The sequence below is a fragment of the Triturus cristatus genome, chromosome 12 (genome assembly GCF_964204655.1).
Source record: "Triturus cristatus chromosome 12, aTriCri1.1, whole genome shotgun sequence".
NCBI classification, from domain to species: Eukaryota; Metazoa; Chordata; class Amphibia; order Caudata; family Salamandridae; genus Triturus; species Triturus cristatus.
Window position 1 is genome coordinate 40,034,847 of NC_140595.1, and position 26,218 is coordinate 40,061,064.

The 26,218-nt window shown below is 47.0% G+C and overlaps 1 protein-coding gene across 1 annotated transcript in view; it reads left to right on the forward strand.

Annotated features, from left to right (window-relative positions):
• Window positions 1-385: 385 nt before the first annotated feature.
• REX1BD (required for excision 1-B domain containing) overlaps window positions 386-26,218 on the forward strand; it is a 51,430-nt gene continuing 25,597 nt past the window's right edge. Inside the window, exons 1-3 of the mRNA XM_085639947.1 lie at window positions 386-601; window positions 9,650-9,694; window positions 10,363-10,445. Of these exons, the coding sequence (XP_085496073.1) occupies window positions 9,692-9,694; window positions 10,363-10,445 (86 nt within the window). The 5' untranslated portion in view covers window positions 386-601; window positions 9,650-9,691. The remainder of the gene's footprint in view (window positions 602-9,649; window positions 9,695-10,362; window positions 10,446-26,218) is intronic.

Genomic DNA, 26,218 nt, shown 5'->3' on the forward strand with positions numbered 1-26,218 from the left:
CTCAGCGCGCTTTTCCTATTGGCTGCAGTTTAGCCTGCCGCTGGTTTACCTGCCTTTTTTGTCACTGTAGCAGGGCACTGAAAACCAGCCTGCAAATGAAAAATGCAACTTTTGATGAATGTGATGTACAATTATTTTATTTTCACAATTTGTATGATGCACGTGGTTGCTGCATTCCCAGTTTGTAGGAGCCATATTGATTCTGCATTCACGATGGGCACTATGATGCACGTCTATTCACCCTTCACAGAAATATGCACGTGTTTTAGGAACTCCATAAACAGATTAAAACAGGTGCACTAAGAACACCCAGCAATGAATGGGATCGGCTCTAGCCAATAGGAAGAGGCTATGCTTGACCTATCAGCATTCAGGAATCATCTGCATCCAGGAAGTTGCGTGCAGCGCAGTGAGCTGCTAGTAATGTGCATTTTCTGTGTTTAGATCACTTTATGGTTCCTTTCACTTCTTAGCTTTGCCCGTCCCCCCGTTACGTTTAGTTTATAACCTCTGAATTTCGTGCTCCTTATAACCTTCATCTTTGTGGATCGTATTGGGACAAATATTACTTACTGGGGACAAAATATTAACTGCATCTCGGGTGAGTTCCTTGATTTTTACATTTTACTTTATGCAATGACATCATTTTTCCGTTGCCTGACTAAAAAGGTTTTAACACAGCTGCTATAACCGCGATTCCCTTACTGCAGGGAGCTAGGGCGTTTGCACAGAGTGTGTTGTATTTTATTTATACTTATAACACACCCACATATATTTTAATGGTCACTGGTCTTTATCTACCACCCTCTCTATCCCGGTCGCATCTCTCTATCACCCACTTTATTTCTTGTCTCTCCCCCCTTGCTTAAACCATCACTCTTCTCTCTTTAGCTTCGCTTTCTACATCCCTACTTCATAGCAAGCTATTTGTGACTGTCTACCTATGCTTTCTTTCAGTACATCTTCTCCTGCCCCACCTCATCGGAGACCACTCACTGGTCTTATCATGGGATCTCAATTGTTCCTCTTTTTTCGGACAGTAGCATAAAGGGGCTTGCAAGTCTACACCTACAATAGAAAAAATGAAACTACAAGTTGCAGCATTCTTTGTGCTGTTGTCCAGTCAGTGGTTGAAGTGGGCGGGATCTGAGGGACATGACGTACCCATATTTTTCAATTTAAGAAAAACAGTTCCCCAACTTTTTGTGAAAAGACAACCATCGCGAGACGGTTTATTCCAAATTAAAATCAGAATCGGCTCCTCTGCTATGGCGGTGGAGGTACCCTCCCTCCCTCCACCAGCAGCCTCAAAAGGTGACAGGTTTATTATCGTTTTATTTTTCCTCTGAGGGCCGAGTCTCAATGGCGGTCACAGAGGGGGAGTGGTGGGCACTGCTTTAGTATGCATGTCAGTTTGGCTGGCGGTCTTAGAACGGCCAACCCGAGCTGCATACTGAGCTGTCTTCAACCCGAGCTGTGTTGCTGTGTTGGAGACAGCAGCAACAGGCTTCCAGTCTCTCTGGGAGTGCAAATCGAGGGCGCTCAGGCCAACCCTGATGCTGCTTTCATGCTGTGAGCAGCATGAGAGCAGCATCTGGATTGGGCACAGGGGAGTCTGTGACTGCAGCCAGAGAGGAGTAGAAGAGCATCAAAGCGGTATGTAAGTTCTTTGATTTTTGTGTTTTGCTGTGTGTTATGTCATCCCCCTGCCCTACTACTTAGGTTTGACACTGGCCACTACTGGTTCAAATGCTTCATCCAAAATATAAGGCAGGGAGTTTCCTGTGCTGTGAAACCGAGGGAGGCGTAGACAGCTAAACAAGCCTTCCTGCCAGGGTGCCTGCTACCTGAAAGAAATGTAAATGAGCACAGCTGGATAATCTGCAAATGTGAAAGGTGCTCGGAAGCCGATATTGGCATTAATTGATGGAACCACCTGAAGCTTCCTGATGCCACAGACTTATTCTTTTTGAGTGGTGTTGCAAGGGAGTAACACGCTGAACTGTGAAGTCTGTGCTTTTAAAGGACAGTTAAAAAAAAATGGCACTATGTACAAACCTATGTATTACTAAAATTCATACTTTGTAAGCGCTTTTTTATTGTAAACCTTTTTGCACATTTTGTACAGGCTATCTTATATTGTGTGTAAGTCAATTTTAAAATAATAAATTACTTATGCACAGTGCTTTCTGTCGTCGCAGACTGGGACCGCATAGCACTAAACATAAACACGCCACTATTCCCCACTGCACCAACCAGGATTTAATTCTGTGGCTCTCTTGTTACAGACAGAAACCTATGCAGTTACTTAACTAATAGAGCTTTCATAATGCACAATATTGCATTTCCCACTGATTAACTGAACTTGCATTTCTTTTTCATTCAAGCAGTGCTTTATTTTATATGTAGTTACTTGAAGGTGGAAAAAGGTTAAAGAATATTTTTCTATCCACAGCTTTGACCCCCATTATTTTGTTAATGCACTTTGACCACTGGTGTTGTCTAAAAAAGAGAGAACACACACAAAATCACTTCTCTTGACATGGTTCCTGTTGAAGGAGATGATCTCTGTGTAGAAAAAGAACTGGAAAAGGGGCTCCAGAATTAAAACACTATTGACAGTGATATACTTAAAGTAAGTTAGCTAGTCTGAAAGGCTGGACTAGAAATGCACAAAGGTTTTTGGGGGCCACTTTTGTAGCACCTCTATTTTTATCACTCTTTTCCCGCTAATTCAAGCCAAACAATAGTGAATTATATGTTAAGCTTTTAGAAAGGGTGACAGGCAAAAACAGCTTTAAGCGGAACATGCCTGGTGTCTATCAGCATAGATCTAGCTTTTTTTCCTGGTAGCAACCGTAATTTATTTCAACTTTAGCGTTTAATCAGGTGTAGGAAAGACAAAGTAAGGGTGACTTGGTAGGTAAGTGCATAATTGAAGTGGAGGGCGGTGGAGACAAAGAGAGGTAGTGGTAGATACAGACAGTGCTGAGGTGAGAGATGGATAAGGAAATGCAAGGAAGAGGGGGAGAAAGTGTTTGTCAAGTGAGGAGCAAAATGAGAAGTGAAGTGATGTATTGAAAACTGTTCTGGTAAAGATAGTCAGGCAGAGAGAAGGTGGGAGGAGAGGGATGAAGAGTAGTAATAGAGAATGTAGAATAAATAATTGAAATAGATAAAGAAGTGAGGTAGAGAGAGAAGCGAGGTAATACAGTGATTGGAAAAGAGAGTGCGGTCGAGAGAGTTGCGAGGTAGAGAGATGGGTCAGGTAGACAGAGTGAGCTGGAATACAGAAGGAGGTACAACGAGCGATGAGGGAGACGAGATAATAATGAAGAAAAAGAGGATGGTAAATGAGGAGGTAGTAGAGGGAACTGGTAGGAGAAAGAGGAGAGGCTAGGTAAGAGACAGGAGAGTTAAATGAAGAGGTTAGATAGTGAGAGTGGGGTGGGGTACAAAAAATGAAGTAGTGAGAGAGTTTTGATGTAAATAGAGTGGTGGGGAAGAGGAGTGAGAGGTGGAGGTGAGGTACAGAGGTAGATGTGGGTTAAAGAGAGGTTGGGATGAAAAATGAAGTAGATACCGGACAGATAAGAATGGTCAGCTGTAAACAGAGCAGTGAGGTGCATAGGTGGTGAGAGAGGTGGGGTAGAAGAAATTGTATTAAAAGAAAACTGAAGCAAACAGGTAGAAAGAGTAAAGAGAGCTAGCTAGGAGGTAGGGATGGCGATATGGGTAGAGAGAGTAAGCTAAAGAGGGAGGAGTGAAGGTGAAGAGGTATGGTCACGTAAGGCGGGAGAGGTAAGAAAGAAAGGGGGTGATAGAGAGAAGTGACCAAGATAATCAGCGAGAGGTTTAGAGAAATGAGGTAAGGATTTAGGAATAGCTGAGGTAGGGAGAGAGCTGAAATACAGCAAAAAGAGAGAGGGGAGAGGATGTGACGCTATGGCCAGATCAGCGAAATTGGGAAGCAGGCTCGAGTCCCGACATTGGCTCAGCATCCTGTAATTCTGGGCAAATCATGTACTCTCCCCGTGACCACCAACAGTTAATGTGTCCTTGTGTAATGCAACTTTGTGCTCATGTACAGCGCTCCAATACCTTTGGATCGAGTTTGAGCTATATAAAAAAACTGCGAGAAAAAAAAGTTGTAGGTGAAACTGCATGCTCAGTATACTTGCAGCTCTCAGCTGGAGACGCAGGACTGGTCAAAAGTGACATGCAGCGAATGCACGTGGTTAACGTCATTTGTCTTGAGTACTAGGTTTAAGGGTTTGTAAAAGGGAAGTGCAAGACAGATACAATTGTGGCTCCAGTGCCACACACTTACATACCTCCCTTTATTGAAGAGGCAGGCAGCCATACCCCCTAAAACGCGATGCGTGAGGGAACAATGTTTGTAGCAGCCCAGATCGGGGAGCTAGTGAGGTGAAGGTTGGAGGGAGGCCTACAGCCACGAACAGGAAGCCACGGTGCACATGGTACAAGTGCCAACCCCAGTATGGAGCACAGGGTGCGGTGGAAGGTGCTCAACGGTCCTCCAGTGAACAGGGCACAGTGTTGCACCCATACTAAAGTTGGGATTCATTTGCAGTGAAAGTGGCCAAAGCATGGTTGAGGAGAGCGACACCCAGCACCAACACGAGGCTCAGCAGGAAGCCAGCAAAGGGCAAGTCAAACATCAGAGCAGCACCCCTCGGCCTCCACAGGTCCTGCAGGAAGGGTCAAGGCAACGAGATATGGACACAGGGCAATTTTGCACAAGTCTCGGGTCCAGCAGGGTGCTAAAGAAAGAGCTCAAGCTCAGACCATTCCCCATGAAAAAAAGAGGGGCTGGCATGTCGTCCTGTGGAGAAGCCTCATGTGATGCACACAGCGTAGGTACACCACAGCGGGGATCACATGGGCACTCCACCACAGCCAGGTCCCCATCGGCTTGGTAGGTAGGGTGCGCATCCATCAGATGAGGTGCATAAGGATATCATAGAGAACAACCACAACCCAAGCTCAGCGTGGAGCCAGGGAAGGGATCTGGGATCAGCAGCAGAGAGCCACAGACAAGCCCAGTGGTGGGACATGTGTGGACATAGAGGAAGTGAAGCCTGGCATAGAACCCAGCAGCCCATCTTGTCACCACGTTGATTTGTGCAACTCTCCAATAAAACGAAGGCAGCTTCAAGTACATGTAGGTTTTATTCTGTACCAGCAACATTCTCAAAATGCAGTTCACCCTTCCACAACTAACAACAACTTCTGCTCACCTTCATGTTGCATAAAGGAAAAACAACCCCCAACACCTTCTGATGTAAGGACTAAGATAAGCAAGGCATGAGACATACTTGTCACTGAAAGGTGCCACACTCTGTCACATAGCTGTCAGGTGGCCTCAAGCTTCCTGCCAGGCCTCTCCCTACTTCCTCTTCAAATTTGAACTACACAAGCTTCTGTCCGATCAGGGGAGCTGGACAGCAGTTTTGACTAATTTATGGAACCACCTGCAAAGGCCTGCCTTCTCCCTGAATAAGCTCTGGCATACCAACGCTGGACTGACTGGATGACAGTCATGGCCTGCCTTATCCTGGTGGACTTCTGTGAGAGCTGTGAGTGAAGGTTACCCCAGCACCTGGTGAGGAGGGCTACTCTTCTAGGTGTTTATGGGATCTGTAGTTTCTTGTAGTCTTAGTATCTTCTCTTACTGAACGCAAGACCTTCATCCTTGGTACCAGCAGAAGAGACCTCACCGGTTGCACATACTAAGTGAGCTGGAAACCTTTGTTTAAGATGTTATTTTCTTTATTGAGTACTTGTAGTTACAGGTACGCCCATAACCCGTGAAGAAGCATGACCAGCATCTTTCCTTATCCCCTCCTTCCAGCGTTCCTGTCACCACCTAGTTCCACCTGCACATTCTGCAGCATCATAACATGCAGAGCGTCAATAGCAGCAGGTCGGTTATGAGACTTTGTACCAGGGACTCCCGAACCCGCTGTGTTGTGTGGTGGTGCACGTTCCATGAAGCACAGATATGTTACTGTTGAGCACTTCTAGAACTATCGAATGTCATTTCTCGTTTCCCATCTTTCCTTCTACGAGGAAGGGCCATGCCATCCTCAAGAATGCAAAAAGAACAATTGATGGACAAAATGCAGAACAATGTCATACATTCACCCCAGTACAGAGATCTGGGCCTAAATCCATCGTTTTTTTGCTCACCATGCCATTCCAGTTTGGATCCAGCCATATGCAAATCAGTCTTGACCCTGTGCCCAATGGGAACTGTCCATCTCGAAATGCCAGGCCAGGTCTTAACTGGACTGGAAACAAGCATCCTAGGACAGGTTTCGGGCTTTCAGCCAGGATAGCTTGACTTCACTCACTGTGCCACACTATTCAAGCTAGCCTGGCTGATGAAGGGTAATACCCAGAACCGATCCCAGAATGCTTGTTTCCGGACCAGGGAGGACCTGGCCTGGCAGTTTCGGTCTGGACCGTTCCCATGAGGCACAGTATCAAGACTGATTTGCATATGGCTGGGTCTAAACTGGGGTGGCATGGTGAGCAAACAAACAATGGATTTAACCCAGATCTCTTGACTGGGGGTGAATGTATGATTTATTCAGCATTTCGCCGATCATTTGTTTGCGAAGCACTTTTCACCCTAAGTGGGATGGGTATGCCCAGACGTGGGTCCCTTGCTCACTGTGCCACTGCATTCAAGCTAGCCTGGCTGATGAAGGCTAATACCCAGAAACAAGTCCCAGGATGCTTGTTTCCGGTCCAAGGAGGACCTGTCTTGGCAGTTCGGTCTGGACTGTTCCCATGAGGCACAGGGTCAAGACTGATTTGCATATGGCTGGGTCTAAACTGGGGTGGCACGGTGAGCAAAATCAATCACTCAATCTTAGCATTTGTAAAGTGCACTACTCACCCGTGAGGGTCTCAAGGCGCTGGGGGGGGAAGCTGCTACAGCTCGAAAAGCCATGTCTTGAGGAGTCTTCTGAAGGTCAGCAGGTCTTGGGTCTGCTGTAGGTGGATGGGGGGAGGGTGTTGGTGGCAAGGTGGGAGAACGATCTGCCTCCGGAGCTCGCTCTTCGGATGCGAGGGACTGTGGCAAGGGCGAGGTCGGCGGAGCGGAGCTGGCGGGTGGGGGTGTAGAAGCTGAGTCGTCTGTTGAGGTATGCTGGTCCGGTGTTGTGGAGAGCCTTGTGTGCGTGGGTAAGGAGCTTGAAGGTTATCCTCTTGTTGATGGGGAGCCAGTGCAGGTCTCTCAGGTGGGATGTGATGTGGCTGCGGCAAGGGATGTCGAGGATCAGGTGTGCAGAGGCGTTCTGGATGCGTGGAAGCCGTTTCAGGAGTCTGGCCGAGGCTCCTGCGTAGAGGGCGTTTCCTTAGTCCAATCTGCTGCTGACGAGGGCCTGGGTGACCGTTCTTCTCGTTTCGGTGGGGATCCACTTGTAGATGTTGCGGAGCATGCGGTGGGTGTTGAAGCAAGAGGAAGAGACGGCGTTGACCTGCTTAATCATGGAGAGGGTGGAGTCGAGGAGGACCCCTAGGTTGCGTGCGTGGTCGGTGGGTGTTGGAGCTGTTCCCAGTGCGGTCAGCCACCAGGAGTCGTTCCACGCCCAAGGGGTGGATCCGAGGATGAGGACCTCAGTCTTGTCCGAGTTCAGCTTCAGTCAGCTGTTCCTCATCCATTTGGCGACGGTCTTTATTCCTTCGTGGAGGTTGGTTTTGGAGGTGTGGGGGTCCTTGGTGAGGGAGAGGATTAGCTGGGTGTCATCGGCATAGGAGATGATGTTGAAGTCGGGCGACGTGGGCGAGCGGTGCCATGTAGATGTTGAACAGCGTTGGGATGAGCCCTGGGGGACACCGCAGATGATCTTGGTGGCTTCGGAGCAGAAGGGGGGGAGGCGGACGCTCTGTGTTCTGCCGGAGAGGAAGGAGGTGGTCCAGTCCAGGGCCTTCTCTTGGATCCTGGCATCGTGGAGGCGTGTACGTAGTGTGTGGTGGCAGACCGTGTCGAAGGTGGCTGACCGGTCCAGGAGGATGAGGGCCGCGGTTTCTATGTTGTCTAGCAGGGTCCTGATGTCATCGGTGGCAGTGATGAGGGCAGTTTCGGTGCTGTGGTTGCTGCGGAACCCGGACTGGGACGGTTCCAGGATGCTGTTCTCCTCGAGGTAGTGGGTCAGTTGTTTGTTGACGGTCTTCTCGATGACCTTCGCCGGGAACAGGAGCAGGGAGATGGGCCGAAAGTTCTTGAGGTCCTTGGGGTCCGTCTTGGGTTTCTTGAGTAAGGCGTTGATCTCGGCGTGCTTCCAGCTCTCCGAGAAGGTTGCTGTCTCGAAGGAGATGTTGATGGCTTTCCGGAGATGGGGTGCGATGGCGATGCTGGCTTTGTTGAAGATGTGGTGTGGGCAAGGGTCTGACGGAGAGCCGGAGTGGATGGTGTTCATGATCTTGATGGTGTCGGCGTCGTTGATGTTGGTCCAGGAGAGCAGGCGGTTGGTGCGGATGGTGGTCGTGGGGGCGGAGGTCTCCGTGGTTGTCGGGGCGGTCGTGGTGTTAAAGCTGTTGTGGATGTCTGCGATCTTGCGATGGAAGAAGGTGGCCAGTGAGTCGCACAGGTCCTGCGAAGGTGGGATGTCGTTGGTGTTGGTGAGTTCCTTCACAATGTTGAAGAGCTCTTTGCTGTTGAGTGCGTTGTTGTCTAGGCGGTATTTGAAGGAGGCTCTTTTGGCTTATCTGATGAGGTGATGGTGTCAGCGGGTGGCGTTCTTGTGGGCTGCGTAGCTGTCCGGTGTTCGTTCACGGAGCCAGTTCTTCTCCAGCTTTCGGGATGTTTGCTTGGAGGCCTGGAGGTCGTCAGTGAACCAGCTGGCTCTCTTGCTGGTGTGACTGTTGGAGGGTGTCTTGAGCTGGGCGAGGGTGTTGGCGCAGTCGTTGATCCACTGTCTGAGGTTGCGGGTGGTGGTGTTGGGGTCGGCGGGTGGGCTCTGGGCGAGGGCGGTGGTTAGCTGGTCTTCGGTGACTTTGCTCCAGCAGCGGCGAGGCATCTGTTGGGTGAGGTGGTGCGTGGTAGCTTTCTGGATGATGAAGTGGATGCAGCGATGGTCGGTCCAGTGGAGTTCGGTGGTGTGGTAGAAGGAGACGTGGGGGCTTGCGGAGAAGATGGGGGTCGAGCTTGTGGCCGGCGGAGTGGGTGGGTGTTGTGACGAGTTGTCGGAGTCCGAGGTTGGCTAGGTTGTCGATCATGGTGGTGGAGTTGGTGTCGTCGTTGTTCTCGAGGTGGAAGTTCATGTGACCTGCGCATTACACATGGGGATACCACTTTGATCCTTGCCGGCACTAATCTGTGGTTGGGGTAGTGAGAACACTGCTTGCTCTGTGTTTTGGGGAATTGAACTAATACTGATTACGTGCAACGCATTTATGCTAGTAGATATAACTAGCAGTTTGGACTGGCTCACAACTCACAGTGCTGTGACTGGTGACCCCCTAAGCTTGATTGGCCAGTCATTGTGCTTTCTTCATTCATAAATGGCTCATCAGTGTCTTGAGAATATTGTGGTTGATTACATTGACTGATTTGTGTACCAGTAATTAATTGTTCCATTTCTAAGAACCTCTTTTCCTTTCTCTCCTCTTGTAGCTGTCTCTTAAAACCGTACTCTGGTCATTGACATCTCTTGGGATGGTAAGTATTTCCATGTTTTGTTATCATGTAAGCGGTGCCTGTATTGCCAACACTGATACACAGGTCACAAGCTTGCCAGAATTGTAGGATATCCATTTAGGAAATATTCCATACAGTAAAACTAAATGGGAATCATTCACATTGTCACTGGCTATCTTGAAACTCTGGGTTTAATTGTGTCCTTGTTGAGCAATGTTGTCTGACGCAGTTGAATTTATGTTCCCATTGCCGTCAGAACCCCTGGTACAACGGCGTTCTCATGACCTCCTCTCTTTTTAATATTTATTCAGTACCAGCCGTGGATGAGGTGATTAATGGAGAAGTTCACTTTTTATCAGTTTCTAATTCACCATTTAAAAAAAAAAAACTCTCTAGAATATTTTTTTACATGCCCCTGTATATTAGAAAAAAATAACTTTAGATATTCTGAAACTGAGAACTGAGTGCTATTATGTTTCCTAACTGGTTTCAGAGAGCTTCATTGCACATTGGGCGTAGAACCATCTTTCATTAGAGCAATGGAAGCAACAAATATGGCACAGTCTTATAGGATTTAAACTCCAGAAGATTCAAACCTTTGGCTAGCAGTGTGGGCACAAACATTTCTGCAGTGAGCCTCTATGGTAGTCTGTGGTATCACCCTAACATATGCGCCTTTTTCCCTTCAGAGTGATGGTGAGTTCAAGGACTTGGTGCAGCGATTCTACACCTTGCAGAATGAGCGTGTGGAGGCCTACCGGCTTTTCGAGGAGTAAGACACTTTTTTCATACTTCCATTTTTTTTTTACTCAACAAACTCCTTTAGCAAGCAATAGTCATGTGTTTGCTTCAGACAGCTCTGCACAGGCTTTTGCTTAAATGAACTATGTACCGCTTTGGGGATTCTACAGGATGATGTCCATGTGACTTCTGGGTCGCTGTAGTTGGGAGTGGATCCTCTGGAAATTGCATTGTCTGTTATGTTGTGTTACAGAGTACTTTATATAGTGACCTTGAGCTTTTCGGATGCCCCCCCCCAGGACTCCATCACCAAACTTAAAGGCTTTCATTTCCAAATCTTTGTTCTTTTATTTTTATCTTCTTTCCTTTACTCTTTTCTTTGCAAAAATAATCTTGCATTCATAGATAATGTGCTTTCAAATCCTAGGGATACCATGTAAAACAAGTTACTTACCTGTTACTTACCTGTGTACTGTGGTTCTCCAGTATTGATATATTTTATAGATTCACATGCTTGAATCTTTCCCATCATCATGGTGGGAGTCCCACGGTACCATAAGCAATAGCAGTAATACAACATTACCATAGACCTCCATAGAACAGAAAGCTCACTGAAGTAACTTTTTAGCCTCATTTTAGAACATCCAAACTTCAGCCAATCATTGCTGAGACCTCAGAGTTCCCTTTCCCCACCGAGCCACTATACCTCCGATTTCGAGCACAAGTGTAAAGGTATACAAACTCTGAGGTAATTGGTGACTCTAATCGGGGAGAAGGGAGGGTCTCATGTGAATCTATAAAATATATCAACACTGGAGAACCACAGTGTACAGGTAAGCAACTTGTTTTTTCTCCAGTATTAAATCTTTTATAGATTCACATGCTTGAATCTGACTAGTATGCTGTAAAAACACAATAAGAGAAAAGAAATGGTGGCGGGAGGTGAACCAACCCACCATGACGTAAACTTGTAGCATCAGAAAACCAGGAAGAGAATAATAAGCATACAAATTTACACACCGTTTATAGAGAACATTGCAGGCTAAAAGCTACCTACCTTAAGCAAAGAGTCGTCGGAGTGTAGCTTTTCCAACAGCGATATCTGCCTTTTTCCAACCATCAAGGCAGTAATGCTTCGTGAATGTGTTAGCGTTCGCCCATGTTGCCGCCCTGCAAGTGTCCGAGAGAGATGTTCCCACAAACAGGGCTGAGGTAGTAGCCACTTTCCTGGTAGAGTGAGCTTGTGCTTTCGCAAGAAGCGGACAACCAGCTTTTTCATGACAGAAGGAAATCGTGGAGGTGACCCAATGAGCAATGCTGGCCCTTGTCAAGGCCTGTACGTTCCTGGGTGCCAACAAAGAGATCATCAGCTGAGAAGATTTACGGAATGACTCCGTTCTTTTCAGATAAAACTTTAAGCATAGTTTGATGTCCAGAGAATGCAAAGCCCTTTCCGCTGCTGAGGATGGATTAGAAAAGAACATTGGTAAAACAATTGGCTCATTGAGGTGGTAAGTTGAAGGCACCTTAGGTATAGAAGAAGGGTTAGTTGGTAGGATAACTCTGTCCGGCAAAAACTGCAGATATGGTTCCTTTATGGTGAGAGCTTGGATTTCACTGATACGCCTGGCTGACGTAATGGCCAAGAGAAACGCCACTTTCCAGGAGAGGAACTATTCGCATTTGTGGATTAGCTCAAAGGGAGGACACATCAGTTGAGACAGGGCAGTGTTTAATTGCCACAAAACTGTAGGAGGCATAACAGGCGGGAAAACTCTAAAAAGCCTCTTCATAAATTCTTTGACGAGTCGGTTAGACCACAGAGAAGTTTAATTTTAACGTCTTCTATACCTAGAAATTGCAGCAAGATGAACTCTTATGGAAGGGTGAGAAAGTCCTGATTTGGCAAAGTGCATGAGATAAGGCAGCACCTGCTCCAGGGATGAATAGATGTGAGATACACTAAGTACAAAATCTCTTCCATTTAGCTGTATAACATTTCAACGTAGATGAAGCTCGATATTTCTGAAGTATCTTAGTACATTCCTCGAAAAGCCTCAAATCCCCAAATTCAGCGTAGCGAGGAGCCAAGCTGACAAATGAAGATAGGTAATTTGTGGATGAACCACTTGTCCCTGGTTCATGTAGATAAGATCCACCTTAGGAGGGAAGAGAATCGGGGCACATTCTGATAGGCGATGCAGCTCGGTGTACCAGAACTGTCTTGCCTGCCCTGGAGCGATGAGAATGATCTGACAAGGCTCTTGCTTCATTTTTTGAAGTACTCGAGTAATGAGTGGAAACAGGGGAAATGCATAGGCGAACATCCCCGTCCAAGGAAACTGGAAGGCGTCTCCCCATGAATTTTGATGAGGATGTCTGCTTGCGAAAAGAGGACACTTTTTGTTGAGGAACGTAGCAAACAGATCTAATGTTGGGTAACCCCAGGATTGAAACACCTCCTTTAAATGTTGGTCGTTGAGTTCCCATTCATGGCACTGTTTGGAGGCCTTGGTGAGAGAGTCGGCCTTCTCGTTGTGACTCCCTGGCACATGCTTCACTCGCAAGGAGATATGGTAATGACTCCTTGCCAACCACATTTGTTAAGAAGGGGAAAGCACCCGAGATCTCGTTCCACCTTGCTTTCAGAGGTAAAATATTGTTGTAGTGTTGTCCATCCTGACGAGCGCTGACGCACCTTTGATGCGAGGCAGGAAGGCCATCAGACCTAAAAACACTGCTTTAAGATCCAGAATGTTTATATGAGACTCCGGTTCCTGTTTGGACAACTTGCAGTGAACTCGTAATTCTTGAAGGTAAAACCAACCCCCCACCCCCCATCCATCTTTCAACGCATCCGAGGTCATCACCAGCTGTGGTACAGAATGAATAAAAGAGAGACCTTGCGACAGGTTGTCCCTGACCATCCACCAGGCCATGGCGGCCATCATTGATGCTGAAATACGAACCTTGTCGTTGAATGAGCCATGAGACTGAACCCACTGCGCATCAAACTGTGCCTGCAGCGGTCGCATGCAAAGTCGGCAATTGGGAATGAGCGGGATGCAAGAGGACATCATCCCCAGCATGGACTTGTACTGCCTCACAGAAGCGAACCTTCTTAATGAAAGAAGCTTTGTGGTATCCATAATGTGCATTATTCTTTCCTGAGTGGGAAAGGCTTTGCTCAGTTCTGTGTTGAGATGTGCACCCAGAGAAACCAACGATTTGGCCGGGATAATGGACGATTTTTCCAGATTGATGCAAAGACCTAGAGACTGGAAGAGAATCCGACAGGCTCTTGTTAAAATTTCTGCCGCTTGGAATGACAGAGCCATTATGAGCCAATCGTCCAGGTATGGGAACACCCTGGTGGCCTGAACATCTTAAGAAGGCTGCTATCGATGCCATGCACTTTGTGAACACTCTCGGAGCAGACTTTAAACCAAAAGGGAGCACTTTGAATTGATGATGCTGCCCTGCCACCTTGAATCTGAGACATTTTCGATGTTGAGGGTGAATGGGAATATGAAAATAGGCATTGAGGAGATCAAGAGACATCAGAAAATCCCCGTTCTCCATTAGAAGAACAATCTCCTGAAGAGAGAGCATCCTCAAAGATGGACTCTTTATGAACTTGTTCAGCATTCTGAGGTACATGACCTGCCTCCACTTCCCATTTTTCTTTTTGATGACAAACAAGTGGGAATAAACCCCTCGTTTTTCATGGTTGTGGGGTACTTCCTCTCTGGCCTGCTTGAGAAGAAGCACATTTATTTCCTTCTTAAGATCTGGAAGGTGACGGAGCAGAACTTTGCGCTGTGGAATATTTGGAGGATGCTGAATGAATTCTAGCGTGTGGCCATGTTGGGAAATGCCAAGAACTCCACTGTCTGAAGAAATGGAATTCCATTTCTGAAAGGATGCGGAAAAGACGTGATCATGGTGTGGGACTATGGTAGCAGGGGCCTGATGATCTTCATTCTTGGGACTTTCCAGCAGATTGCTGCCTCTTGAGTCCTGCTGGTCTCAAAAAAGTCTGAGCAGTGTTGGAATGAAAAGGCCGGTTGTATGGCTGGTAGGTAGTCTGCGGATATGGTTGGTAACGCTGCTGAAATTGCGGACGAGATAAGAATTGCCCCAGACAATAAGCTCTCCCCATCAAAAGGCATATCCAAAACCTTGGCCTGGACCTCGGGATGAAAGGTGGTTGACTTTAACCATCCCTGGCGAAGCAGGACCACCTCTTCTGCCATCTGTCGAAATGCAGTTGATGAAACGTCCATAGCTATCTCAATGAGCTCTGAAGATGCTCTTTCTCCCGCCAAAAGAATATCTTTTGCCTCTTTCTTTTTATCATCTAGTAGATACTCCAACAGAGGAGAGATGTCCGACCACATCTGCCGGCCACATCTCCCCAAAATGACCATTGCATTAGAGGCTCTAATGGAGGTAGCCGCCAAAGCCGAGAACCTCTTCCCAATATTGTCGAGGTGACGACCCTCCTTGTCCGGTGAGGCAGTGCAGGGAGATGCTGGATTCTTGGCTCTTCTCTGTGCTGTCTGCATGATCACAGAGTCCGGTCTCGAGTGACCAATGAAGCACACAGGCGAGTCATCAAGAGCCTTGTATTTTTTGTCCAGTTTTGGAATGACCGCTGGAACGGAGGCAGGTGTCTTCATAACCTTTAGCTCTTCTTGCCATTGAAGGAATATGCTAATTACCAGTATGCATCTGTTCTTGGCATGTAGAGCTGCAGAGCCACACACTAAGGATAAGATCGCCATCTGGTGTTGGGCTCGGATGATTGCAGGTTGTTGTTGTCTTCGGAAGAAGTCTTTGGTCACGAGATAGGTGACTCCTCCTTTGGACAACAGTGCGCATGGGCATCCACTCCATCCTCAGATTGTTTTTCGCCATGATGGGAAATGATGGAGTGTATAAGAAGTAAAGAGAAAGGATGTCCATGTGTAGTGTCTAATTAAGACAATGCTGGAACAGATACAGGTCCCGGGGAGGCGGGTGTGGCTCTGCAGCTCTACATGCCAAGAACAGATGCATACTGGTAAGTAGCATATTCCGTTCGAGGCATATGAGCTGCAGATCACACACTAAGGATAGACTATATAGCAGTGTCTCCCCTAGCGGTGGTCACCTGTATCCGTTGCAGCAGTTTGGAATAGAGTTTTTAGGACAGCTTGGCCTACTGAAGCTTGTTGTTTGGATTGCACATCGACACAGTAGTGCTTAGTGAAGGTGTGTGTAGTAGACCATGTGGCAGCTTTGCAAATGTCTTCTAAGGGGATGTTCCCTAAGAATGCCATAGAAGCCCCTATTTTACGCGTGGAGTGCGCCCTAGGGGGAACTGTAAGAGTACGTTTAGCTTTCTGGTAACATATTTGGATACATTTAACTATCCACCTGGCGATACCCGATTTGGAAATAGGGTTGCCTTTATGTGGTGGAGCGAAAGCAACAAACAGTTGTTTGGTTTTTCGAAAAGGTTTGGTTCTGTCGATGTAATAAAGCAAGGCTCTTTTAACATCTAAGGTATGAAGTGCCCTCTCAGCTACTGAGTCTGGATTAGGGAAGAAGACTGGCAGTTCGACTGACTGGTTTAGATGGAAAGGGGAGAAGACTTTAGGGAGGAATTTAGGATTTGTCCTAAGAACCACTTTGTTACGATGTAGTTGTAGGAAGGGTTCTTCAAGAGTTAAGGCTTGTATTTCAGTTACTCTTCGCAGGGATGTGATTGCGACAAGGAAAGCCACTTTCCATGTTAGGAACTGCAGTTCGCATTTGTGCATTTGTTCAAATGGGGGACCCATGAGCCTTGTTAGGACAATATTAAGGTTCCACACTGGGGAAGGTGGTAACCTTGGAGGAATAATTCTTTTAAGACTCTCCATAAATGCTTTAATGGCTGGTACTTTAAAGAGGGACAGGTGTTGTCTATTTTGCAAGTAGGCTGCTAATGCCGCTAGGTGTAGACGTATAGAGGAATACGCTAAATTGCATCTTTGCAAGTGTAGTAAATAGCAAATGATGTTTTGGATGGAAGCATCCAGTGGTTGTATGTCATTGTTAGTGCAGTAAATGGCAAATCTTTTCCATTTTGCGGCATAGCATGCCCTAGTAGTAGGTCTTCAGGCTTCTTTTATGATATTCATACAGTCTGGAGGAAGGTTGAGGTACCCGAACTCTAAGACTTCAGGAGCCAGATTGCCAAGTTCAGTGTTTGAGGATCTGGGTGTCTGATTTCTCCATGATTCTGGGTTAATAGATCCGGGGAGAGACGCAGTTTTTGATGTGGAACTAGCGATAGTTTCAGAAGTGTGGTGAACCAGGGTTGATGTGCTTAAGTGGGAGCTACTAGGATGAGTGTTAGCGACTGTTGTTTCAGTTTGCGTACCACAAATGGAATGAGTGGGAGAGGCGGAAAAGCGTACGCAAATCTGCCTGACCAGTTCATCCATATTGCATTGTCCTTTGACCGTGGGTGTGGGAACCTGGCGGCGAAGGTTGGGCATTTTGCGTTTTCTTGTGTGGCGAACAGGTCTATGTCTGGTTGTCCCCACTTTTGGAAGAATGGGGGTAGGACTTTGGGGTGTAATTCCCATTCGTGTATTTGCTGTGTGTGGCGACTTAGGAGGTCGGCCACCTGGTTCTGAACCCCTGGGAGGTGTTCTGCTAGCAGGTAGATGTTTTGGGGAATTGCCCATCTCCAGATTTGTTGTGCAAGTTGGGACAGTTGTAGAGAATGTGTCCCCCCCTGCTTCTGTATGTAATACATTGTGGTCATGTTGTCCGTGCGGGTGAGGACAGTCCTGTTTTTTAGATACACTTGGAAGGATTTCAGTGCTAGGAACACCGCCAGAAGTTCTAGGTGATTGATGTGGAGCTGTTTTTGTTGAGTGGTCCACCTGCCCTGAGTGGTGTGTTGAAGGAGGTGGGCTCCCCACCCTGTGAGAGATACGTCGGTGGTCAGCACAACTTGTGGAAGAGGCTCTAAGAACGGCCGCCCTTTGGACAGGTTGATGGTGTTCCACCACTTCAGTGAACGAAGTGAGCGGCTGTCCACCAACACCAGATCGGTAAGTTGTCCGTGGGCCTGGTTCCACTGTTGTGATAGACATTCCTGTAAGGGACGCATTTGAAGGCGTGCGTAGGGTACTATGGAGATGCATGACGCCATCATGCCTAAGAGTTGCATGAACACTCTTGCTGGAAGAGAGTGTTGTGTTTGAAATTTTTTGATGAGATTTTGTATGTTGGCTATCCTGGCTGTGCTGGGATAAACTATGGCCTTGGATGTATCTATGGTGGCTCCCAGGTATTGATGTACGTGGGAGGGCTGTAGTTGAGATTTTGGATAGTTGATGGTAATTCCCAAGTTGTGTAGGGTTTGAATAGTGCGGTGAGTATGGAGAACGCATTTTTCTAGAGTATTGGCTTTTATGAGCCAATCGTCCAGATAGGGGAAGACATGGATTTGTTGTCTCCTGAGATATGCTGCCACAACTGCTAAGCATTTGGTGAATACCCTGGGTGCGGTTGTTACTCCGAATGGGAGAACTGTAAACTGATAGTGCTGACCGTCTACCACGAATCGTAGATACTTCCTGTGAGCGGGATGCATAGGGATGTGAAAATATGCGTCCTTGAGGTCTAATGTGGCAAGGAAGTCGCCTTGTTGAAGTAATGGAAGGACCTGTTGGAGAGTGATCATGTGGAAATGATCCGATTGTATGTACTGGTTTAGTAGTCTGAGGTCCAGTATGGGTCTTAAGGTCTTGTCCTTTTTGGGAATGAGGAAGTATAGAGAATATACTCCTGTGCCCTGATGTTGTAGTGGAACAGGTTCTATTGCGAGTTTTTGATTTCCTGTTTGAGGAGCGTGAGGTGGTGAGGCGTCATGGGACGGTGCTTGGGTGGTATGGTTGGGGCGGTGTTTATGAGTTCGAGGCAGTAGCCAGACTGGATAATTTGTCTTACCCACCTGTCTGTTGTAATGGAATTCCATTTAATCACAATGGATGGTTTCAGTTCCTATAGGTGGTGGGGGATACAGCCACTAATTATGTGCTGTAACAAGAAGAGGGGTAGTCTCCTGGGATAGGTGAGTGTGCAAAGAAAGAGGAAGGTACTCCTTAGTTTGGTACATAGTGCCCTCACACACCCTTACGAGTGTATAGCATCATCATCGGGCAAGGTTGCTCCTCGTGGGGGTGGCGCTGCAGTCCCTCACGGGCCCCTAGGGGCTCTCTAGCGGAGATCTTTTAGGAGTTGCCACAGTGGTGAGTGCGGGTATGTGGGAGGAGGTGTTAGTGAATGTGAGTTAAAATGGGTCAGGAGGCCCTGAAAATTTTATTCGTAGGACCCCTGATCAAAAATAAAAGTCCACGGGGATGGAGATGCACGTTTGTGCCGTTACGAGAGGGGAAAACTAGACCAAATAAGTTCCCACTTCTCTCAACCCGTGTAGTGTGTGATAAAGTGCAGTTTTTAGAAGGGGGTCGACATGTTTCGCGCTACAGATTGGTCCCTAAAGGATCCTAAAGCGCTTCATCAGGACCAGTTGGAGAAAAGAAACCGGGAATCAGGAAAAAACACCCTGTATTCCTTTGATAAACCTACTTAAGGTATATGACAGTAATAGTCTAAGGACCCGTTTTTATACTAATGTCCTTGTTCACAGCCTAAAAGGAGACAAAAGGAGGGGGGGGGGGGGGGGGGAAAGGAAGATAAAGCACAGATATTTAGAGCCCAGTGACATATTAATTACATATGTTCCTGTAGAAAGCAAGCTCAAAGTCACAAGTGCACAGACTGTGCCCAAGTGCCAAGTGCATGAAACTAGTGAAGCGTCAGTGCGTCTTCGATGTAACATGCATTGTAAAAAAGAAAATACTGTGAGTGACTTCTACCTAGGTAACGGAAGGTGGTATAATCCTAAGTGTACAACTGTGGCGGAGGTACACAGGGTGAACTACGCTGCATCAGAGTCAAGGACTGGTGCCGAAGGGTGATGGTGTGATGCATGGGTGATAAACATCTCGCACCTGGTGTCATATCATGATAAGCGGTGGCCACCGGTCTGATATAAAGTGAGGGAAGGGAGTGGCGCTAGTCACAATTTGAGCCCCCAGAAGGAGTCGGTATGGACGAGGCATGCCTGGAAACCAAGAAACTAACTCAGGTACAATTTAAAATCAAAGGTACTTGTGTGGAGTCGATATTACACAATACCTAGAGTGAAGTGTGACGATTATACAAATACAGTGGTAAAAACATAATCAGAAACACAAAAACACAAAAACACGCCTACCCTCCCAAGGTTGAAGAAGGGCTCCGTCGGATGTACCACGGCGTGAGGCTAAGAACAACAAGCATATACCTTAAGTAGGTTTATCAAAGGAATAGAGGGTGTTTTTTCCTGATTCCCGGTTTCTTTTCTCCAACTGGTCCTGATGAAGCGCTTTAGGATCCTTTAGGGACCAATCTGTAGCGCGAAACATGTCGACCCCCTTCTAAAAACTGCACTTTATCACACACTACACGGGTTGAGAGAAGTGGGAACTTATTTGGTCTAGTTTTCCCCTCTCGTAACGGCACAAACGTGCATCTCCATCCCCGTGGACTTTTATTTTTGATCAGGGGTCCTACGAATAAAATTTTCAGGGCCTCCTGACCCATTTTAACTCACATTCACTAACACCTCCTCCCACATACCCGCACTCACCACTGTGGCAACTCCTAAAAGATCTCCGCTAGAGAGCCCCTAGGGGCCCGTGAGGGACTGCAGCGCCACCCCCACGAGGAGCAACCTTGCCCGATGATGATGCTATACACTCGTAAGGGTGTGTGAGGGCACTACGTACCAAACTAAGGAGTACCTTCCTCTTTCTTTGCACACTCACCTATCCCAGGAGACTACCCCTCTTCTTGTTACAGCACATAATTAGTGGCTGTATCCCCCACCACCTATAGGAACTGAAACCATCCATTGTGATTAAATGTACTGATTTTGGGAGCATTGGTTCAGGACCTTTCTCTAAATAGCTCCTAGTCCCCCCCTCTCCATTTTGATTTACAATTAGTACGGCTATCGGCCGTGGGACAACCCCCTATTTTCTTCCTTTTGCACACTTATTCCCTCCCCTTCTACCTGAGGTCTCTTTTGACGGTCGAGACTGACATCTTACATTTTTGGGACACGATGGATAACCCAGGCCTTAGCTTCGATGACGAGATGGTAGCTGAGATCCTAAGAGCACCATCACTCCTAGCAGAAGATGGTAGTGCACCTTCGGGCAGTGGCAATGATGACTGGAGGTCGCTTCAAAATCTACGCAAACTCCAGATTAAAACAGCCTTACATGGAACGATCATGACTGAATATCTCAGAGCAAACATCGCCCCCAATGGTCTTTTGATAACTTTGGCCCCGAGGATATTCCTGGAAGATCTGACATTCCGGCGTGAATGGTCAAGAATATCCTGGAAGTGTACACGTGACTGGCTGATATTGATCATCAATACAGCAAAGCGCTTGTCTGACGAATTACTTGTCCAGATCAACCTGTCTGAGAATAGACTGAAAACAGGCATTTCTATTACTGCATTCAAATCAAAACTCTCCGAGATAAATCTTGAAATGAATGAACATAAAGAATATCTCACAAAACAAAAAATCAATCAGTTACAAAAGGATGTCAAGAGGTTTGATAAAGAAAAGATCTACCCATATACAAAAGACGACTATGTCTTTCCAAGTATGGACACCTCAACAGAAGACATGAGCAGCAATTATTCAGGCAGCTCTGGCTCCTCGAGCAATGAATCCAACTATGACAATAGAAATCAGAAACCTAGAGGAGGATACAGACACCAGCCTCCCCCACCACCATTGTTTCATGGCTTCCCTGCACATCCGTTCTCTACACCAATGTATCAAGGACCATGGATGGGTCCCCAATAGGGGTGGGCGGAATTTGCGTAATCGCGTTACGCAAATCTCCGCGAAACGGTAAAAAATCTCCGCGAACACGCAGAAATTCCGCGAACACGCGGAATTGCTCGTTCGCGATACTTTTTTCCTGTTCGCGATCGCTGTTTGCGTGCTCGAGGTGAAATATCTCGCGAACACGCATATTGAGAACGCGAACAAGCAAAAAATTTCGCGAAGTCGCGGAACGCAGATTTTTGGGCAATTTCGCGTTCTCCGTGGAACGCGAAATTACCCAAATTCCGCAAATTCCGCGAACGGAACGGAATTTACCACCCAGGCCTAGTCCCCAACCCGCATGGAACGGCCCCATGGGACCAAACCCGATACATAGCTACCAGCAATACCAGAACCCTCCCCCCCCCCCTTTTTTCAACAGAGGGAGGGGCAGAGGAAGAGGCAAAAGAAGAGGAGGCAACAAGTCCGTCCATTGGCAGGATCCGGAACCAATGGTCTTACGAAGCAAGACAACAAGACCCTAGTGGTGAACTTATCCTCGAGACCCATCACTGACGGGGAAAGTAGCCTTCTGGAAAAAGGCTTAGGATTTGTACCAACACCTAAGGAAGACGACTTTATCTTACATCAAGAACTCCACCAATTCTTTCGGAAGGTGCGCCTAAAAGCATTTTTTCAAGACAAACCAGAGACTACACCTGTCGGCTCAGGTCTCAAGAATAAATCCAGATTCACCCCCACCGCAGCTATGACCTTGCATGAGGTACTGACTTTTGAACAGGCTGTTTTGAAAGAGGTAGAGAATATAACCACTACCCGCCCCTTCAACAATCTTTACAAAGAAGAAAGGCTTCTTCTAAAAAATCTGACAGAGGACAAGACCATCGTTCTGAAGCCAGCGGACAAAGGAGGTGCCATAGTCATTCAGGATAAGGTCACCTATGATGAAGAATGCCTACGACAACTTTCCAACACTAGGTACTACGAACCAATTGAAGAAGACCCGACCACACGTCTCTCCACCAAGATACAGCACTTGACTGCGGAAGCGGAAGCAGAAGGCTGGATAACAAAGGATGAGGCTTCATTCCTTATGAACAAGTACCCCCGCACACCGTACTTCTATTGCCTACCAAAAATTCACAAGGGGACCACCCCCCCACCTGGAAGGCCCATTGTGTCTGGGATCGATTCACTGCTAGAACCACTTAGCAAATTCTGCGATGTATTCTTACGCCCTCTGGTAACTAAGACCTCTACCTACTTGAGAGACACAACAGAAGTTCTGAACCTTATTGAACAATTTGAAACACCAGAATCGATTACCCTCCTAGTCACCTTAGACGTTGAGGCTTTATATACGAACATTCCCCAAGATGCGACACTCACAGTCTTGGACAAGGTGCTCCGCAACGTGAACCCATGGCCATCCGAAACACCTGTCACTTTCATCTGTGACTGCGCGACCATAGCATTGAAAGAGAATTACTTCGCTTTTGAAGAACAACTTTACCATCAGGTCCAGGGGACCAGCATGGGGAGCACCTTTGCGCCGAGTCTGGCCTGTTTGTACATGGCGGACTTTGAAGAAGAACACATCCTCACAGACGCCAATCCTTACAACAACAACATTCTATTATGGCGAAGGTACATCGACGACATCATCATCTTCTGGAAAGGGGACGAAGAGTTGTGTCGCACTTTTTTCATATGGATTAACACTCTCAACCCATTCCTAAATTTTGTTGGCACTATGTCATCGGAGTCCATTCCTTTCTTAGACCTTCTCATATCTTTGAAAGACGGGTCTCTTATGACCACTAACTACAAAAAACCGACTGACAGAAACAGTCTCCTCCTGTTCCAAAGCCACCATCCTAAATCTTTAAGAAACAACTTACCGGTGGGCCAGTTCCTACGGTTACGACGCAACTGTAATACCATCACAGAATATGAAAAAGAGGCGGACACCCTAACTAAGAACCTGATTCAAAGGGAGTATCCTAAGAAAATCGTGAAACAAGCCCGAAAACGAGCTAGGAACAATCATAGAGGAGCACTACTTGAAATAAAAGATAAACCCACCACAGATGTTCTTACGTGTGTCACATCTTACACACCTAACTCCAACAAGATTCAGAAAATCATCAAGAAGAATTGGAAGATCCTGGAAACCGGACAGTTCCAACCAGGTCCAAAACCACTCTTCTCTTTCAAAAGAACCCAGAATCTCAGGGACATGCTCGTGCACACACGTCCTAAGAAAACCACTCAGACACAACCCACACTATGGAACTTACCTCCAGTGGTTGGACATTATCCATGTGGCTCATGTGCAGCATGCCCCCAGACAAGCACCACCAAGGAACTAGACTTGGGACTCCCAAGGCTCTGGAAACAGATACGGCACACGAACTGCAACACTAAGAACTGCGTGTACTTAATCACCTGTCCCTGTGGCTTTCAGTACATTGGCATGACCACCAGACCAGTGAAGGTCCGAATAGGGGAACATAAGAGTACCATCCGTCGCAAACGCACAGCCACAAGATTACAAAGTCACTTTCTGGAAAAGAACCATCCCCCAGAAAGTTTACATTGGACTATAATCGAATCCAACTCCCAGTGGTCAGCCACCACATTATTCAGACAAGAACAACGATGGGTGTTCAAACTCAGGAGCAACAAAAATGGACTGAACGAAGATATACCCTGGGTAGACCTATCATACTAAACCCTGACACTCTGGATAGATGTATTAAGAAGCTTACAAAAACACACACATCTTATTGTAATATTCTCTTGAGATTAGGAATCAGACTATCAATCACAGTCATTTGGAAAAATATGCCCATCACCTAGCCTTTAGACAATATCTGGCAGTACACCATCACACCTCCTGATGGATCCCGATCGTTTTTTAACATATGGACCATCCGGTTGTCACACTTAGCCTATCTTAGGTGTCTTACGTCCTATCATTTAACTTAATGAACAGGGTCCAGCAATATCACGTAATATCAGTCTGCACTGATAACTACCTCCATAGTCAGACGATTCCGTGCCCAGGCACGTTACTTGAACAACTTCCCCCTTTCCCCCCCCCCCAACCCCCCTTGGTCCCGACCCTATTGCCATCTCTGACCGGTCCCTGACAGTGGGTAATACTCTCACTTGGGTCTAGGTATCATTTGCATCGGCACTTTACCTGATGCAGTATACACAGGTGACCATCAGGCTAATATCTCCCCTTTACCGCCCCGATATGGCCGCCCCCTTTTTCTCCAATACACGGCCCAGCATCGCACTCAGATCCGGTACATGGGGTGTATTCTTAACCCCTACACAGATTCGCCCTTCACGCCACACTGATTCCCAATAAAACAGGGTACAGAGTTACTATGTGTTTGGGTCTCAGAAAACCAACTCGGGCTTTATCACCTTTTTTTAATTGGACCAGACTTAGTACAACTATCGGGTCTTAACGATATTACTAACACACTCGTTATTCCCATTCCAACATGGCCGCCCCCTTTCGGACGGAAACTGACGAGCTCCCCGCAAGCTACGCGATGACGCCGCCGCCACAGCCTTCCGCCGCGCTGATTTCCGTATTTAGGGAGACCCGCTTCCCGGCTAAGAATGCTACCGGCAGTACCGCTGGACGGGTAGGTTTCCGGTTCCGTGAGGCCGTAACGTGAGTAAGTAACTCTCCCTCTGTATTTAGGATGCTGTGATGGTTCCTGGCAATACCGCTGGGTTCTCCTGGTGTAATTTGGTCCCCCCCTCTTTCTTGCTTGTTGTTCTTAGCCTCACGCCGTGGTACATCCGACGGAGCCCTTCTTCAACCTTGGGAGGGTAGGCGTGTTTTTGTGTTTCTGATTATGTTTTTACCACTGTATTTGTATAATCGTCACACTTCACTCTAGGTATTGTGTAATATCGACTCCACACAAGTACCTTTGATTTTAAATTGTACCTGAGTTAGTTTCTTGGTTTCCAGGCATGCCTCGTCCATACCGACTCCTTCTGGGGGCTCAAATTGTGACTAGCGCCACTCCCTTCCCTCACTTTATATCAGACCGGTGGCCACCGCTTATCATGATATGACACCAGGTGCGAGATGTTTATCACCCATGCATCACACCATCACCCTTCGGCACCAGTCCTTGACTCTGATGCAGCGTAGTTCACCCTGTGTACCTCCGCCACAGTTGTACACTTAGGATTATACCACCTTCCGTTACCTAGGTAGAAGTCACTCACAGTATTTTCTTTTTTACAATGCATGTTACATCGAAGACGCACTGACGCTTCACTAGTTTCATGCACTTGGCACTTGGGCACAGTCTGTGCACTTGTGACTTTGAGCTTGCTTTCTACAGGAACATATGTAATTAATATGTCACTGGGCTCTAAATATCTGTGCTTTATCTTCCTTTCCCCCCCCCCCCCCCCTCCTGTCTCCTTTTAGGCTGTGAACAAGGACATTAGTATAAAAACGGGTCCTTAGACTATTACTGTCATATACCTTAAGTAGGTTTATCAAAGGAATACAGGGTGTTTTTTCCTGATTCCCGGTTTCTTTTCTCCAACTGGTCCTGATGAAGCGCTTTAGGATCCTTTAGGGACCAATCTGTAGCGCGAAACATGTCGACCCCCTTCTAAAAACTGCACTTTATCACACACTACACGGGTTGAGAGAAGTGGGAACTTATTTGGTCTAGTTTTCCCCTCTCGTAACGGCACAAACGTGCATCTCCATCCCCGTGGACTTTTATTTTTGATCAGGGGTCCTACGAATAAAATTTTCAGGGCCTCCTGACCCATTTTAACTC